Source organism: Suricata suricatta, chromosome 9 (genome assembly GCF_006229205.1).
Source record: "Suricata suricatta isolate VVHF042 chromosome 9, meerkat_22Aug2017_6uvM2_HiC, whole genome shotgun sequence".
Classification (NCBI taxonomy): domain Eukaryota; kingdom Metazoa; phylum Chordata; class Mammalia; order Carnivora; family Herpestidae; genus Suricata; species Suricata suricatta.
The window spans coordinates 105,152,477-105,171,516 of NC_043708.1; the positions used below are offsets into that span (position 1 = coordinate 105,152,477).

The 19,040-nt window shown below is 36.4% G+C and overlaps 1 protein-coding gene across 7 annotated transcripts in view; it reads left to right on the forward strand.

The window, feature by feature from the left end:
• Positions 1 to 19,040, forward strand: part of PIAS1 (protein inhibitor of activated STAT 1) — a 123,050-nt gene that overhangs the window by 21,335 nt on the left and 82,675 nt on the right. For all 7 annotated transcript variants that reach the window (XM_029950267.1, XM_029950269.1, XM_029950268.1 and 4 more), the window contains exon 2: positions 12,789 to 13,233. In XM_029950267.1, coding sequence (XP_029806127.1) covers positions 12,789 to 13,233 — 445 coding nt within the window. The remainder of the gene's footprint in view (positions 1 to 12,788; positions 13,234 to 19,040) is intronic.

Below are 19,040 nucleotides of genomic sequence, written 5' to 3' on the forward strand. Positions count from 1 at the left end.
AAAATTTTTTTTTAGTAATTAATTTTTTTTTTTTAAAGAGAACATGTGAGCAAGGGAGGGGCAAAGGGAGAGGGAGAAAGAGGATATTAAGCAGGCTCCAGCCCCAGCCTGGTCAGGGTTGTGAGCTCATGACCCAAGCCCAAACAAGAGTTGGACGTTTAACTGACTGAGCCACCCAGGTGCTCAGTTCTTAATGTGAAACTCAGATTGCATTTTAGTTATAAATTTTATTTTGGGATTTCGATTGGTGATGTCTAGGCAGCTAACTGTATTAAAATAAGTATATTTTGATAAAAAATTTGTTTTATGTTTCTTGTTTATTTTTGAGAGACAGAGACAGCATGAGCATTGGAGGGTCAGAGAGAGAGGGAGATACAAAATCTGAAGCAGGCTCCAGGCTCTGAGCTAGCTGTCCGCACAGAACTCAGTGTGGGGCTTGAACCCACGAACCGTGAGATCATAACCTGAGCCAAAGCCGGACGCTTAACCAACTGAGCCACCCAGGCACCCCTAAAATAAGTATATTTTGAAGTATAAAAAAATATAGCCTTAATTGCATTTTCCTGGAAAATACTCCAGTTTTGTTATTAGTGGAAATTTGAGGATTGAATAGATTATTAAAAGGCTTTTTCCTTGTTGTTTCTTCCAAAGTAGGTGTTAGCCTGCATTCATTTCTTCTTTTTTATCATTTTAGACTTAGGATGCACTGATAGGTATTGTTTCTCCTCTGTCTCAAAAGGTATTGCTACGTTTTTGATCCTCAAGTGGAAAATTATGTCTTCTAGATTTAGGAAATAAAGAATTGAACCTGTACTTTTAAGAATGGTGGTTGCTTTTTCAGTATTTGGAGAAAGGCTCTGAAACTTGATTACTTATACATTTAAGGAATGGTATTAAGAATGCATTTCTCCTTATTCTTTTTGATTGTGGTAAACACATTTTATTTCACTTTGTAATGGCAACAGAAGCTAACATACTTTTTTAGAATAACTATAGTATGTTTCTTTTGTTGGCTTGTTTATAAATTGTCCTTTCGACATAATAGTTAAACATTTTTCCTCCTATTTTTGTACTTAAAATATTATGCCTTTCTTGTCAGTAACTTTAATATTTGTTGTTGTTGTCAGTATTCTAGATATGTTAAAATGGATACTGTTAGAGTTTTTGACATCAGAGGTTTAGGAGTAGTTCATCTTCCCTCTCCATAAATTTCAGGAAGAGTATGTAGTGTTTTTTCATGGTCCTGACCTTGAAATGTATTTTTAGGTACCTTAATGGAATTTCTCAAAAGAGAATATGAGCAGTTTCTTAAACTTGATTTCACTACTGTGAAACCTCTGTACATAAATATTAATCATAATCTGTTCTGAAGAAGGATCTATGTAAGTTTTGCAATAGGTAGCAATTTTGTTGTTTATTTTATTGTTGTGAAATTGTTCCTTTTATCTATAACCAGTGAAATAATCAGGTGAAAGCGTTTTATTTTGTGTAGAAAAGGAAGGCTTGTTAGAGGTTTCTGATGGGATTAAAAAATTTTTTTTTAATGTTTATTCATTTTTGAGAGAGAGAGAGAGACAGGAAGCATGAGCGGGTGAGGGGCAGAGAGAGAGAGAGAGGGAGACACAGAATTGGAAGCAGGCTCCAGGCTCTGAGCTAGCTGTCAGCACAGAGCCTGACGCAGGGCTCAGACCCATGAACTGTGAGATCATGACCTGAGCCGAAGTCAGTTGCTTAACCAACTGAGTCACCCAGGTGCCCCGGATGGGATTTTTTAAAAAGATTCTATTTTTAAGTAATCTCTATGCCCAATGTGGGGCTCGAATTTACAACCCAGAGATCCAGAGTCACACACTCTACTGAGTGAGTCAGCCAGGCACCCTTGATGGGATTTTAAAAAATACTTTGGAAGGCTGTGATTGTGAGACCTGAACAACATTCTTCTGCAACATATTTTTTCTTTCTTTCTTTCTTTTTTTTTTTTTTTTTATGTTTTCAATTTATTTTTGAGAGAGTACAAGCAGGGAGGGGCAGAGAGAAGGGGACAGAGGATCTGAAGCGGACTCTGCGCTGACAGCAGCAAGCCTGATGTGGGGCTTGAACTCCTGAACCTTGAGATAGTGACCTGAGCCGAAGTTGGACATTCATTCAACTGACTGAGCCACCAAGGTGCCCCCATATGTTTTCTTTTTAATATTTTACTGTAGTTTTTGAGAAATCATTACTAGGGCTTTTTTTTTTTAAGTTATAGTTTGTTTATTTGTTTATACCTACACCTGACGTGGGGCTTGAACTCCTGACCCCAAGATCAAGAGCCACATGTTCTTCTGACTGAGCCAGCCAGGTGCCTCATTCCCAGGCTTTTAGAACATTTGTGTCCAGCTTTTTCTAAGCTTATTTTTCTCTAAAAAGCAAGTCTGCAAATCAAGACTGAAATACAGGGTGTATTGAATAATAACCTTAAGATTGGGGAATCCTGGGGGAAAAAAGTCATCTGCATCCAAAGTAGTTGAGCATTGTTGTTTGGACCTTATTGTTATCTGAAGGGGACTCTTAGGCTGAGCAACAGGGCTCCATACTTGATCCTATTTTATATCCCAAGATTTAAGGATAACTTGTATGAATATTTAAGAGGCAAACTCTGATTTTATAGGTGGCACTGGGAAGAATATGTTGGATGACAGAATCAAAGGGAGTTAGTTCATCATCTCCTGGGCACTTGCCAGGTGTCGTGTACTATACTTAGCCTAGGTGATATGGAGAGAAGTGCTTGTCCTTGAAAAGCTCGAAGTCTAGGGGAGGACATAGACCAGAAAATCAACAATTTTTACCACCACATATGTACTGCAATTCCTCAGAGGGATTTTGAAAGGCTGGAATGATGAACTGGAGGAAAAAAATGAAGTTTAATAGCACCTATTACAAAGTTCTAATTTTAAATTAAAAACTTCTGTATTAAACCATGAGAAAGTTTAACCTAAAAGCAGTTCATATGAAAGAAATTAAATGAAGTTTTTTAGTTAACTTCAAGCTTAGTATGAAACAACAATTCAGTGTGGATGCAAGTCCCCCTCACTGCTGAAACAAAAACAAAACACCACATCCTTCCCCTTGCCCAGATAAAACAAACCAGTCTACAAAGCAAATGCCTTATTAGGTTACGTTAGTAGAAATACTGTGTTCAAAATAAGAGGTAGTAACACTGCTGTGTTTAAGATTAGGCCATTATCCGGATCGTTTCAGTCACTTCAGAGTGTGCACAGGAACAGCCGACTGCTGGAGTGCTCCAGAGAACAGTGATGAGGGTGGGAAGATAGGAAGAGGTCTAGAAACCAAGCCAGTTGAAGCAAAAGAGCCCTCTCAACACATTTAAAGAATAGACTCTGTGAGACAACAATATGACAGCATTTTAGAACCACTGGATGGAATTAAAGGAACGTTTTGATCCATAGAGCTTTTCTGTAAGGTCGATCACTTTAAGATTAGATTGTGAAGTCTTAGAAGAGTTTGAGCAGAGGCTGAGAGACCATAAATTAAGGAGGTTACAGTAAAACTTGATATAATGGAGAGTTAGACAAGATTTCTAAAATTTTACTTGATGTTACTATCTTAGGATTCTTCTATCTCCAAGAACATCATTTTCAAATTATCAAATAGCGTGTGTCATTGTCACTATTCTGCAGCATTGTGTGGACTTTGGCATCTGACTTTTGAGTTGGGTTCCATTACCTGCTAGTTCTGGAACCTTGAGTTGGTTACATCTGTTACTCTGAAATAGTTCTCTTGATAATTTTCTTCTAGGACTTCACCTTAATCTCTTTTCTGGGACTCAGAAGGGTATGATTTAAACACTGCTTGGTTATAGAATGCATTTTTCCCTCACATTTTGTTTTGTTCATACTTGTCTTTTCCTCCTTTTGGGCTTCTTAACTTTCTCAGAGTATATGATTTCTTTCATCGCTTCTTGCCTTGTTTGAAACGTAAATTAGATGAGATAGGGTATCTTCCAATTGTAAATGCAGTGTTTTGCTTGCTTTTGGTTAGGGGAGTTTGGAAAAAAGTCCTCAATCTTTTATAATTTGATAGAATTAACATTTCTTCAAGCCCTGTTTATTATTTTTAAATTCTAGAGTTTATTAAAAAGTGAATGATGGAGGCACCTGTTGTCTCAGTTGGAAGAGCACACGACTCTTGATCTTGGGGTTATGAGTTCGAGCCCACGTTGGGTACAGAGAGAGATTACTTAAAAATAAAATCTTAAAAAACAAAAAAAGTGAATGATGTTTGTTTCCATGATTATGTAAAGTTCTAATTGTTAAAAGTCGTATCTGTAGTTAGAAAATTGTGTGTGACCTGCAGGTTTTCTTTGCATTTTTCTTGGTCCAATCTCCTGTGTCGACTGACGCATTTCCTTCTTACCTTATGTATAAATAATTCTTGTTGCCATATATTTTAGCTAGAAATCTTATTTCTTAGTCTTTTTTGTTTCATCTGTCCAATAGTTGGCTGTGTGCACAGCCTTAATGCTATTTTAATCACATTTTGTTGCCTCTAAATATGATTGTTTACTCTGTGTAGTCTAAGTTCCTTATGTCATTTAGTGCCCCCTGTCTCAGTGTAAAACACGGTCTGCTCTGGCTGGGATTTGTGGTAAGACACTTCTGTTGGTCAGTGGTTATGAGCTTAGGCTCTGGAGTCAGGTCAGGTTTGAGCTCTGTCTCCGTGACTTATTTACTGTTTGAATTCAGATTAGGCTCAGGTTTTTTATCCATGCAATATGAATGATAATGGTCTATCTCTCGTGGGTTCATGTGAGGCTTATGTAAGTTAATCACATTTACTATAATTAGTACGTGATTGGCATATCGTACTAATTGAACACATATTAGGTTTATCATTTTTACTCTGCCAGCCCATGTAAATAACACTTAAAAATTTTTGATTGTAAACATTACTAACCTAGATTCACTGACCATACAGATAGTTTATATTTCCTTAACTTTGGAAGAGTGGAAGAAAGAGAAGAAAGATTTCCATTAATAGAGTTATGCAGTTATAGAATTTTGATATTTTAAAGAACCTTTGAGAACCTCTAGTTAATCTCTCATTTTTTGAAGTGACAAAACAGACCCTGTGAAAGATTGCAATTCAGTAAATTAGTAGTCAAGTTGGTACTGGAATCTAAGCTCTATATATACGAGTGCCATATTATATTATACATTACCCAGCACATAGTAGGTGTTCCGTAACTTTTTTTAATGTTTTTTATTTATTTTTGAGAGACAGAGAGAGACAGCATGAGCAAGGGAGGGTCAGAGAGAGAGGGAGACACAGAACCGGAAGCAGGCTCCAGGCTCTGAGCTAGCTGTCAGCACAGAGTCCGATGTGGGGCTCAAACCCATGAACTGTGTGATCATGAGCTGAGCCGAAGCTGGATGCTTAACTGACTGAGCCACCTGGGTCCCCAGTAACTTTTGAGAATCAAATCAATGTGATTATGTGTGTCTGTTTCTGATTTATCTCTGTGTTTTCATTGTTCTTGCATTCCCTGTTTCTTCATACTCATTTAGGGGCTGTGCATTGATCCCAAAGGCATTTCTTGAACACCTGTGGGCAGAACAGCCTTTTACTTAAATAAAAGTCGTGTTTTCTTACCTCTGCATAAGAAGTTTGGCAGTGTGTTAGAATTTTACACTCTAAGCTTTGCTTTTCATTGGAGAAAATATTTCATCCAAATTTTAAAATGTTCTGAGTTAGGTTTGTTATTTTTTAATATCCAAGTTATCATCTGGAAGGAGCCTTTTGAGGGACACATCCATATGTTTCATGAAATGTGATAGTACATAAATGGGATAATGTTTAAATTATCTATCAAAAATCAAAGCCATGGTACACCAATTTAACAGTGCTAGGTTTATACTGAAAGGAGAATGGGATCTCCATATTTTGTCATTATGTGGAACTAAATGCAGCATGTATGAAGGAATAGAGACCAGGAGAAGAGGAAGATCAACTGGAGGAGTAGGCCCTAGAGGTCACTTTTTAGTATCTTATATTGAGAAATAAATACAATATGAGAAGTTGGGTGGAACAAGAATATAGAGATAACTAGCCTGATTTGTTGCTTTAGTAGAAACTGTCTAACTAGCATTTCTGGTTGAACTGGGCATTGCTGGACAATTACTAATGTAATAGCTGCATATTAACCATTTCAAGTGGAGAGGATTAGAAATGATAGTGAAGTCATTCTCAGTAGATGAAGTATCTGACTTTAAAACTAATGAATAAAATATTTTTGTATTGTATAGGCTTTTTAATGTATACAGTTATAGAATTGTTGATGCTGTTGTGGATAGACAGCGAAAGTATGGGGCGGGGAATGAGAGCTAAAGCATAAATGAAATATTATGATACTGTTAAATGCCTAATTTGTCTATGTTCAGAATTTAGTTTGGTTTACTGCTGGTTATTATTTGATACCAGATAAAGATTCGTAATATAGTCTGCTTTATTATGATTAATCCTCTAGACTACTTGCAGTGGGATGTGTGAACGAAAGTAATTATGCTGCTCAACAGGAAGTACCTAATTCTTATTCACAATTTAGGTATGACCTTTATAATGTAAGGTCATAAGTAATGAGACCATAATACTGGCACTTTTTATTTAATAGCAAAAAGCAGTACTTATTGATATTGCTTGAGTATTATTTTATTTGTCTTTCTCAGAATGTGGTCCCTGCCTCTTGTAGTTGGCATAGTGTTCACGTGTGTGTGTGTGTGTGTGTGTGTGTGTATAAAATTTTACATATCTGAAAGGGAATTCAGTTGAAATGCCTTCTTTTTGAAAGGTGAGATCCTCCTCTCTCCCCATTGTCCTGAGAGCCTGGAACCAATCTTATACTACCAAAGCAGAACACTGGAGGATTCCATTCTGTCAAAAGTGATCAGAGACAAAGAAAAAAGAAATCCTCAAAATAGCCAAGTTTCCTGCCTAATTATCCTAGAATCAGGCACCCCAGTCTGCTCACTCAGATCATCTGATCATGTTTTTAGTTTCTTACTCTCAGATACAAATGTAAACCAGTGATCCTCTTTCATTTGAGGAGAATGTCAGGCATGAAAGGCAGAGACCAAAGCAGATAGCAAAAAAGAACCCAGAGGATACAGAGACCACGCAGACAGCAGAAGAAACAACAACAATGTCAAGTATCCAATTTATTTATATTGTCAGAGAGAAAACAGGATACTGCATTCATGAAAACTAGGAACAAACGGAGGGGAAAAAGAAGAAAAAAGGCATGCAACAGAGCAGAGAATGAAAATTTTAATAGGAGTGTTAGAAGATCAAGTTGAGGAAATCTCTCAGGAAATTGAGCTAACTGCAAGAAATGTAAAATGCCAGAGAAAAAAGAAAATAAAGAGAAATTGAAGAATTGGTTTAGGAAGACTGGTACCTAAATAATAAGCATACAAGAAAGAAACTAGAAAAAAACACAAAGTAAGTAAACCTCCCAGAATGGAAGGACGTGCCTCTCTAAATTTTAAATATCAGCAATTACCATTTCATACAATTAGAGCAAAAATAAAAACCCCACCAAAAAACCAAACCCAACTCCAACATGCTGTAAAACTGCAGACCACGTAGACAGAATCTTCTGTAAGATTCTTGAAGGGGGGATATACAGGTGACTTTGAAGGATTGGAGATCAGGATGATGCCAGGCTTCTTAACAGCAACGCTCAAGCCAGAAGACAATGAGGAGAGGCTGTTAAAATTCTGAGAGAACCTGCTTTTCTGTCTAGAATTCTATACTGAGCCAAACTCAGTGATTAGTTATGGGTAAATGAAGATATTTTTGGACAATGCAAAGAATAAAAAACTGTAGCAGCTTCCAGTTCCTTTTCTGGAAGCTAATGGAGGAAATACTCTACCTAAAAAAGAAAACTAAGAGGAAAAAGTGAGATCAAGGAAATGGGATCCAATATGGAAGAGAGACAAGGGAATTTCCCAAGATATGTTGAAGGGAAATTCTGTGACCGTAGTTGTGGACCAGGTCAGGAGAGTAAGCAGGCCAAGTTGGAACCTGACAGAGGGCTATAGAAGGTATATTTTTAAGAAGGAAATTAAAACAGATTTACCTGATGTATTTGAATATGTTGCTAGGAAAGTTCTACTTTTAGCAGTTTGCAGGTGAATTAGCAGTAATTACATAGAAAACTAAGCAAATGCAAAGATAGTGCAGTTATTAACTAAGGAAAGCCAAGGTCATACAAAAAAGGAAGAGTAATCATGATATACTTGGCTCAACTGTGAATATTATTTACAACCATAGTATAGTGTAAACAACAATTGATTCAGCCAAAAATTATGTTGGGAACTTGGGAATAGAGATATCACAGAGCTAAACCATTATTGTTTATAAGAAGTCAATTCTTTTTCTTGAAGGAAAAAATTTAAGAACACACAAACCTGTTGTATAGAATATAGTGAAGAAAATGCCAGAATAAATAGCCTAAAAGCCCTGAAAGAGGTTGTCTAAGGGATGTGAAAAACAGGAGTGGGTAAGGGACATCTGTATTCTCGTTGCACTGTTCGACTTTTTATTTATTTATTTATTTATTTATTTATATTAAAATTTTCTTTTTAATATATTTATTTTTGAGAGACAGAGACCGCAAACAGGGGAGGGTCAGAGAGAGAGGGAGCTACAGACTCTGAATCAGGCTCTTGGCTCTGAGCTAGCTGTAGCACAGAGCCTGATGCGGGGCTCAAACCTACGAACCATGAGATCATGACCTGAGCCGAAGCTGGACGCTTAACTGACTGAGCTGCCCAGGCATCCTACTATTTGACATCTTAAACTGCGTGCATATGTCTGTTTAATTAAAAAATTAATTTTTTAAATAAAAATAAATGTTTAATTCTTTTTGAGAGAGAGAGAGAGAGAGAGAGAGAGAGAGAGAGAGAGAGAGAGAGGGCAAGCAGGGGAGGGGCAGAGAGAGAGAGGGAGACAGAATCTGAAGCAGGCTCTGGGCTCTGAGTTGTCAATACAGAAGCCTGATGGTGGGGCTCGAACTCACCGCAAGACCTGAGCTGAAGTAGGACACTTAACTGACTGAGCCACCCAGGCACCCCAAAACTTATTTTTAAAAAGGTGCTCCTCACAGAATGTCTTTTGTTCAGAGTATGTACATTTCTCAGGCATCCTGAATTCCCTAGAGTTCTGACAACTTTATCATTTGGGGAGGTAGAGTCAGCAGAATGCTATTTGAGGAGGTAGTCATTTCTAGTAGTAGCTGTGGTTGCTGTTATCCTTAGGTATAAATATTCATTTTGTTGTAGTGCTAGCAAATGGAGATTTTTAAACACATGACAGATTAAAATATATTGCATTTTAACATCTCAAATGTAAGCGATTAGTTTTCCTCTGTGTTGTCAACATTTTACATTGTGAATTGACTGCTCCATGCTTCTCTGAAGCTTTTCATTTGAGTGATGCTTCAGATGTTTGTTTTTCCTTCCCTTTTATTTAATTTTTAGAAATTCTGCATGCTGGGGCACCTGGGTGGCTCAGTTAAGCATCTGACTTCGGCTCAGGTCATGGTCTTGCAGTTTGTGAGTTTGAGCCCCATGTTGGGCTCTGTGCTGACAACTGAGAGCCTGGAACCTGCTTCTGATGCTCTCGCTCTCGCTCTGTCTCTGTCTCTGTCTCTCTGCCTCCCCCAACTTGTGCGCGCTGTCTCTCCCTCTCTCTATCCCCCTCCAAAATAAATATTAAAAAAAATACTGTATGCTTATTCATGGTCCTTAAGAGTATGCAGCATCTGCTCTAATAATAGCAATGGATAGCACCCCATCTTTCACTAAACCTGATTTTAAGGTGCGGTGGTTAATTTGAATCCACATACATTCTTTTCTTATCTGAACCACGATTCTTGTAAGGCAAATACTGATGCTTGAAATGGAGATTAGATGTTAAATTATTTAGTCTTTTAAAAGGTTTTTCTCTTTCCTGATCGAAAAACATGTGGCTGTTTCCTCTAAAATGTGGTATCGTAGTGTAAGAGCACAGTATTTGGAGTAGTTGTATAGTATTCAACAACTTAACCTGCCCAGGTCTCAGTTTTACCTTTTTTTTTTTTAATGCTTGTTTATTTATTTTGAGAGGGAGTGGGGGAGGGTCAGAGAGAGAGAGAGGGAGAGAGAGAATCCCGAGCAGGCTCTGCACTGTCAGCACAGATCCTGATGTTGGGTTTGAACCCATGAACTGTGAGATCATGACCTAAACTGACATCAAGAGTCAGATGTTTAACCGATTGAACCACACAGGCGCCCCACAATTTTTCATTTGTAAAATAAGGACAATACCTCATAATTATGATGATTAATTACATATCCTGTAAAAACAAAAAAATTATACTTCTGTCATCAGCCTTTTTTTCTTTGGACCATCAAGCAAGAGATTTTATGTGAATTATCAATATGTTCTTCCATACAAATAAAACGATAATACATCTGTGGTGCGTATAAATCCTTATACCCAAAGAGTAAGGACAAAAACTGCCATCAGTGAAAGGTTTGTGATAGTCCCTGAATTTCAGGTTTGTTTGTGTTTGACCTAGGAGAATGGAATTGAAGTAGAAAGACATTCTTTTCTCTCTAAAATTTTTACTACTGTCTCGGTAAAATGAAGTGCACAGTTGACTAATGCCAACCTAAATTTATTTTTAACTGATCATCTTTGAAGCATGATTTCTGTTATTTCTCCAGAAGCAGAAATTTACTTATGAATATAGTGCTTTTTGGTTGAAGTCCCAGTTCCTTTTAAAATAAGTCATAAAAATCTTGAAAACTATTTTGTACTCTTTGGACATTTTGGATAGTAGAAAGAACTTGGTATCTTGCTGATGTTGTAGTTGGTAATTATTTAAACTCTGATCATATCTAAAAAAGAAGAACATTTATAGGATTTGGGATAGAATCTGTTTTTAAGGCCTGTAGTATTTCTTTGCATGCCTTATATAGAATATGAGTGTTTAGGAGTTCATTTGCATTTATATTATAGTTATATGTATAACTTATTATTGTAGATCTCACCACTACTCTTTCTTTTGGTGTGACTTTCTTGTTTATTTTGTTCTTTTCATTCATTCATTTATTTGTTGCCCAGGCATTTGATGAGTTTCTACCATTGTCAGGCCCAGGTGACATTAGCTTGTGCCCTGGAGGACCTCAAATTGGTCATGGAATCACTTGTACAAATAGAAAATTATAATAAAGCAAGGCAAGTGGTAATAAAAAGATGAAAAGCAGCCAATAAAAGTAGAGAGAAAAGAACCACTAATAATATTGCCAGGCCTAATGGACCCTGGCTGACAAAAGCTAGAATTTGAAGAAACAATATTTTTCAGGCCAGAGAAGTAGGGGAAGGACTCATGTATGTTTACCGGCTATATTGTATCTAAAGCTCTTTATACTGTTTTCTGTTTGATTTTTTTTTACTTAATTTTGCATTCTCTGAACAGCTTCTAAAGGCTTGGCTGGGGTAGGGTATCCTCTCAGAGAGTGGCAATGAGTTAGGAAAGGCAGGTTATCTTTTGTGTATTGGTGTTCGGTATGGGGTGAGGGGTTTAACAGTTGGGGGAAGTAGCGGGTGATAAGCTTACTTGGGTCTTCCACCCTAATACCTACCTGTCAGTGGTGGTAAAGTCAGGATTCTGCTGTTAGTACTGTATGATCTGGGGTAAGCCATTTCTTCTCTCTGGATCTCCCCCTCCCCTCTTTTTTTATTCCCACTTTAAAATGAGAGTTTTGGTATCGATGGGCATTTCCTGTTGGTAGTCTCTTAGTAATTGGAGAAAAAGAAGAAATATTGACCAAACTATTTTGGAAGCCAAGGGTTAAACAAAGAAAGGTATATAGATTTCTTTATTACAGCCTTACACATTATGGCATGTGGATTGAGTTCCTAGACTTCTTAGCCTGGCCTTGCCAGTGGAATGAGTCAGTATTCGGTTTCCAGCTCTGTCCTTTTCCTAATGGTTTAGTGGAAAGAGCAAGGGCTTAGAATCATACATATCTGGGTTTGAATCCTGACTGCTACTTAGTGGCTGTATGGTCTTAGTTAAGGTAATTAACCTTTCTTAACTACATAGCTTCTTCATGTGTAAAGCCGGAAGGGGATAACACCTTGTGGAGATAATAAAAATTTTGTGACAACCCATACAAAAATACCAAATATATCTGGCAAATAATGGTTCAGAAAAGGTATATAGTTTTTAAGTCCTACACATTCCAGGGTCTGCATAGAAGGTAACGCCTGATAGTATGTTATTTGTATCCTGCTGCTTGCATCTGGTGTTGGAGGTGGGCTGTTTATGTGTTTCATATATAGTTATATATTTTTCCCCCAAGAAGAGAAATGTTCTTGAGGGCTCATCATTATATTTTGCCATCCACATAGCACTCAGCACTCTCCGGGAGGCTCAGTAAGTGCTTGATGAGTAGCTAACAGTGGTATCAACACAGTGGACTGAGGTGAGATGTGGTTCTCCCTGGTGTATACTTCATCTTACATCTTTCATAACCCTGGGTAGAAGTTGGTGAATTAATAAGTATTAATTTAAAATTTCTTTGATTGCTTATTTTTAGTTTGAAGTAACTAGAATTGACTATGAATGAGGTGGCCTTTACAAGCCATAAGGAGAAAGCGTCATAATAAAGTGCTGTTTAATATTGTAAATTACACTATTGGAATACTAACACTTCATATTTTGTTTTGTCTCGAAGCAAATGGTTATGAGCCTTAGAGTTTCTGAACTCCAAGTACTGTTGGGCTACGCTGGGAGAAACAAGCACGGACGCAAACACGAACTCCTCACTAAAGCCCTGCATTTGCTCAAGGCTGGCTGCAGTCCTGCTGTACAAATGAAAATTAAAGAACTCTACAGGCGGAGGTTCCCCCAGAAAATCATGACGCCTGCGGACTTGTCCATCCCCAGTGTCCATTCAAGTCCTATGCCAGCAACTTTGTCTCCATCCACCATTCCACAGCTTACTTATGATGGTCACCCTGCATCATCACCATTACTCCCTGTTTCTCTTCTGGGACCTAAACATGAACTGGAACTCCCACATCTTACATCAGCTCTTCACCCAGTCCATCCGGATATAAAACTTCAAAAATTACCATTTTATGATTTACTGGACGAACTGATAAAACCCACCAGTCTAGGTAAGTTGATTGTATAATGGTTATTTGGTTACTTGGGACAGAGTTGGGGAGATATGTTTTCATTTTAGAGTGTTAATTTGACCCGGTTTATTATTCATCATGAAGTTTTCCTTTGGTAGTAGTGTTCAGATTACAATAAGGATCTTTCAGTTTTATTTTATTTTTTTATGTCTTTATTATTTTGAGAGACAGAGACAGTGAGCGGGGGAGGGGCAGAGAGAGAGGGAGACACAAAATCCAAAGCAGGCTCCAGTCTCCAGGCTCTGAGCTGTCAGCACAGAGCCTGACAGGGGCCTGAACCCACAAACCGTGAGATCATGACCTGAGCTGAAGTCAGATGCTAAACCAGCTGAGCCACCCAGGCGCCCCTAGGATCTTTCAGTTTCAGACAGAATCAGATACATAAAAGCTATCTTTCAGGCAAAGGAAAAAATACACTCAAGTTTCCAGTGATGGTTGCTTACAGTTTCCAAGAATATAAACTTTTAAAGGGTAATATTTTAGGTTGTTGATTAATATTTTACAATAACCCTTACAAATTAAAAAATTAAAACCTAATAATTACTACCAGCCTCTAAATTTAGCTCCTAAGTTTGAGGGTTGATGACATCTAAAACAAATAACTGACTAGTTTTGATTATTTAAATGAGTAAATAGTTTTAATTATTATAAAAGGAGATTTGAACTTTGTGTAGTATTCCATTTTCAGCTGACTTTCAAGTAGATGTGTGTGCTTTGCAGGTGCTCACATGATCATGCTTTTATAATATGAATACTTGAAATTTTATTTACTGTGTTTTACCATCATTTGATTAATGTCTAGCATTTTAATAGAATTCAGTGTATTAGTCAATTTGTAATTTTAATTGCTCTAGTACTACCTTTCTTTATTTAATGTAGCATAAAACTGACTCTGTTGTGATCTCTGATACCTTTGTCATAATATATTTAAAATATCAGATGTTCAGGTGCTGGTTTATTGTTCTAAATTAGTGGTAGACAAGCTGTGGCCAGCAAGGCAAATCCAGCCTGCGGCCTGTTTTTTGTGGATCTATTAAGCTAACAGTGTGTGTGTGTGTGTGTGTATTCTCAAAGGCTTGTAAAAAAATTAAAACAAAGAATGATAGGCAACAAGACCATGTTTGTCTGCAAAACCTAAAATATTTACTGTCTGACCTTTACAGAAAAAGTTGTCTGACCCCTGTTAAAAATCATGAAACATTTCAATTAGGGGGATTGGTTAGTGTTGAATTTTGAGAACATACTGAAATTCATTGAATTGGGAAATGTTTGTTTTTAATTATATTTAGCAGAATTTCTCTGAATAAGTTCAGGTTATAGGAGTCATTTTCAAACAACATGAGTTTTATATCACATTATTTAAAAAAAATAGCTATTGCAAGGCAACCTAATAACACTTGTCAAGAACTCAGTCTACTTGTAAAAACTACACATGCTCATTATAAAAAATGAAAGTGCCAGAGTCCCTTCCTTATTAGTAGTTTGCGTATGCATATATAACCAATTACATTTCTTGTTTTTCAAGAAGAAATCCTACTCCACATCGTATTCTGTGACTTGCCTTTCCTCCCTAATATAGGCATTTCTCCTTGTCTGTCTTGTTTCACATGTTTCACATTTTTAATTGAAGCCCATACACAGACACAGACACAGACACACACACATTCTAGCTTATTTCATATTACAAAAACTGTATACTATTCCATGATCTAAATGAGTTCCTCTATTAAAAGACCAAATTTTCAGCTTTTTTTGCTGCCAAAAACTGTGCTACATCGAACATCATCTGAAATTTAAAAGAAAAAACTGTTGGTTGCTTTGATTTGATTTGATTCCCAGTTCTCAAATTCTCTTCTAGTCTTAATTACTGTATCTTGCTGTTTTCATTTTCAGTAATACACATTTCTAGTACCAGTGTGAATAGATGTTATTTACATATGCATCTAAATTTTGTTATAAAGAGTAGAAATGCAAACTGGACACACATTATACTTATACTGGATAATAGTTTAAATCAATTAAATAAATTAAATTAGAATTGAGAGAATTAAGTTAATTGTTTTTATTTTCCTGAAGTACTTTGCTTGAATATATTTGTCAAGTATTCATTTCTGATTGTCTACGCTGATGGTCTTTTCATGGCTTTTTAGCTTAACTTACTATATCATAATTTACACTTTGTATCTTACTGCTGTAATCCTTTAGGATACTTTTATCCTTATGAACTTTTCAGTGTACCTGATTTTCCTCTAAAAAGATATTAGAAACAGATAGTTTATAAGAAATTATGTTCTTAAGAGCTGCAGTTTTCAATATCTTTTTGTAGTGCTTTCCCCCTAATGACGGTTTTTAAAGAATAGGCAGTAAATTTTAAGTAATTTTTCCATCTTTACTCTTTATCTGAAAACTTATAGACTGCTTCAGTGGGGATGTTCTTGTGCGATAATTTAAAAACAGTGCCATAAATATTTTCCCATCTTGAAAGCCAGTAAGTAAACCCTGGCATTTACAAAATTGACTAGATTGAAATACTAAAGTATTTCCTCTGAGACTTACTTAATTGGGCTTTTTTTGTGTTGTCAATTCTCATTATTTGTACATTATATATTTGTGAATGTCTCCTATCTCAAATTTAGTTTTAGTTCCAAAATCATAGAGTAATTTCATGGTTACTTTGGACATGTGCAGAGTGATTAAAAAAAGTTGAGTTTTCTGACTCGTACTTTCCCACCTATGGTTGAACAAGATGACTTTTGAAGCCTTCTTGTTTTCAGCTTTCATACTGTAAGTGTCCTCTTCTATGCTCTATTTAGTGCTGTGGTTTTTGCATTTTTGTGCTTTTTGTTGGTGATTTCAGTTTTAAATAGCCTCCAACTATAGTGCTGAAGCTCTGTCTAGCCTTCCTAAATGCAAGAAGGCTGTGATATGCCTAAAGGAGAGAAAAAAAAATACATGCATTCAGTTTTGTTCAGGCATGAGTTAGTCCTGTTGGCTGTGAGGTCAATGTCAATGAATCACCAACATATATTAAGTAAGGTGTCCTCAAACAGAAACACAACCTAAAACAAGGTTACATAGTGATCAGCTGATGAAAATGTGATCAGAGGCTTGCAGGAACTTAGTCCTTTGTATTCCATAGGAGCCGTAGTTCAGTAGCCACTAATTCATTGTTTGTGGTGACTTTGTAGAATAATTACCACAAATAATAAAAATTGATTGTATATTTAAAATATAATTTAATTTGAATACTAGTTTTTATTGAATAAATCCATTGTTTATGTACACACACAAAATGAATAGGTGTTATAGAGTTGCTTGGTGGTATATAAATAGATTTCTAATTTCTTATTGCTATCGTAGAATTAAAATAAAAGCCATTATTTTTGTTATCCATAAAAGAATTTCACCAGAAAATACTTTGTGGAGATTTATTGATTCAGTACATATTCGAGGGAGGGAATGCTCAGTGAATCCAAAAAAGATTTATTGAGAAAAGATTCTGAGTAATTTGTAGAGTATAGGATGAATGTATTTTAAAGCTTTATTTTGTAAAAAAAAAAAAAAAAAAAAAAAAAAAAAAAAAAACTAGAAGAGGAGCGCCTGGGTGGCACAGGCAGTTGAGCTCCCAGCTCTTAATTTCAGCTCAGGTCATGAACCCATGGTTCATGGGATCAAGCCCTGTGTTGGGCTCTGGGCCGACAATGCAGAGCCTGCTTGGGATTCTCTCTCTCCCTCTTTCTCTTCTCCTCCCCAGCTTGTGCTCTCTCTATCTCCCTCTGTCAAAATAAATAAATATGGGGTGCCTGATTGGCTCAGTTGGTTAAGTATCCAACTTTGGGTCAGGTCATGATCTCGTGATTTGTGAATTTGAGCTGCTTGAGATTCTTACTCCTTTTCTCTCTCTCTCTGCCCCTTTCCCACTTGGATTCTCTTTGTCTCAAGTAAGTAAGTAAATAAATTAAATTGAAGAAAAAAACTTCACAAAAAATTTAAAAGCTCCTAACACAGAATAAAAGAAAAGAATCTAGAAGATTCTTCAATGTTATTAAAGACTATTTCTTCATTAAATGAAATAATTACACAGAATTTAGTTTTCTTTCTTTCTTTTTTTTTTTAAGTACACTCCACACCTAGCATGGAGCCCAACACAGGGCTTGACCTCATGTGACCCTGAGATCAAGAATCAGATGCTTAGCCAACTGAGCCACCCATGTGCCCTACAGAATTCATTCTTCTAAGGGATTACTTTTGCCAGCAGGTCATTTGTTTTGAATATGGGAAAATATTGTTTTCTGAAACATTAAATGGCTCTGGTATTCTCTTTGTTTCTAAACATATACACATTTAAAATCATTTATAGGCTCCTAAGAGTTTAGTTTTGACCTGTAGCCAGCTAGTTCATAACAGTTATCACTTGAGTCCACAGTGTGATAAATAAATTTATTTTTCGTATCTCCCCCTTCTTTTGGCCTTAGCCCCTTAGATTTAAACAGATCTTGATCTGTTTTAAATCTGTATTTAAACTTGAATGATTTTCTGTATGGTTTATGTTTCTAGCTAAAATCACAACAATAGTTTTGGTATCAATTTTATTAGGTAATTGTTATCCACTCTTAAACTCATTTTGTTATTATTTCTTTAACAATGAAGAATTTTAAGGTCTTTATTCATTTTGGAACCACACATTAAAGAGAATTATTTTCATTGTCCATAGTTAACTAGAAGAGTTGGGAGATGAAGTAAAGATGGTTGACTTATTATTTTTGTGTGTCATATTAAAATCTTGTTTGTTCTATGAAGCCTATTTACATGCTTTTAAAAACCTTTTTCATTAATCTTTCTAAGATTTCTTCCTATATATATCTATTCCTTCCCTCATCCAGAACTGATTTCACTTTCTTTCATGTTCTTAGAACATTTTGTTAGTTGCTCAAAACAGTAAGGGTTCTGCTGTAGTCATCTGTATATTCCTATCTATGACTTTGTTACATGGTAGTTGTTCAGTAAACAAGCTCTCCAATTTATTTACGGTAGATTAGAGTCTTTTACTTTACTCTGATTCAGTGAATTTTAATCATTTTACCATCGAAATACAACCAAGGCATACCACATTATCGTCAACAGTGGCTTATGAGAAGGATGGAAAATAGAGTAGGGAGAAAAGAGGTGTCCTTCCTTTTATTATTTCCACCCCCACTCTGGTCTCTGTGGTTAATTGACGATTTGGATATTTAATATACCCTATACATTTCCCCTCCCAATTATAAAAGATACGTTTACTATAGAATCCATAGATACCACTTACTTGAGAGGGAAATTTAAAAATATTTCTGTTGTGTTCTGGTCAGTCAGTGTCTCGTGTGTGTGTGTGTGTTTTAAGTTTATTTATTTTTTGAGAGACAGAGGGAGAAAGTGAAAGCTAAGTAAGGGCAGAGAGAAAGGGAGAGAGAGAATCCCAAGCATGTTCCACTGTGTCAGCGCAGAGCCCAATGTTCACGAACTGAACTTTGAGATCATGATCTGAGCCAAAATTAAGAGTTGGACACTTAACCAAGTGAACCACCCAGGCGCCCTCCCTTTTTTTTTTTTTTTTTGTTTGTTTTTAAGTTTTATTTATTTAAGTAATTTCTACTCCCAACATGGGTCTCAGACCCAGGACCCCAAGATCAAGAGTCACATGCTTTTACAACTGAGCCAGACAGGTACCCCTTGTTTGTGTTACTTCCTGATTTTGTTTTAATGAAGAGGAGGATCTCAAGTACTAACTGACTTAACCCAGCGTGTTC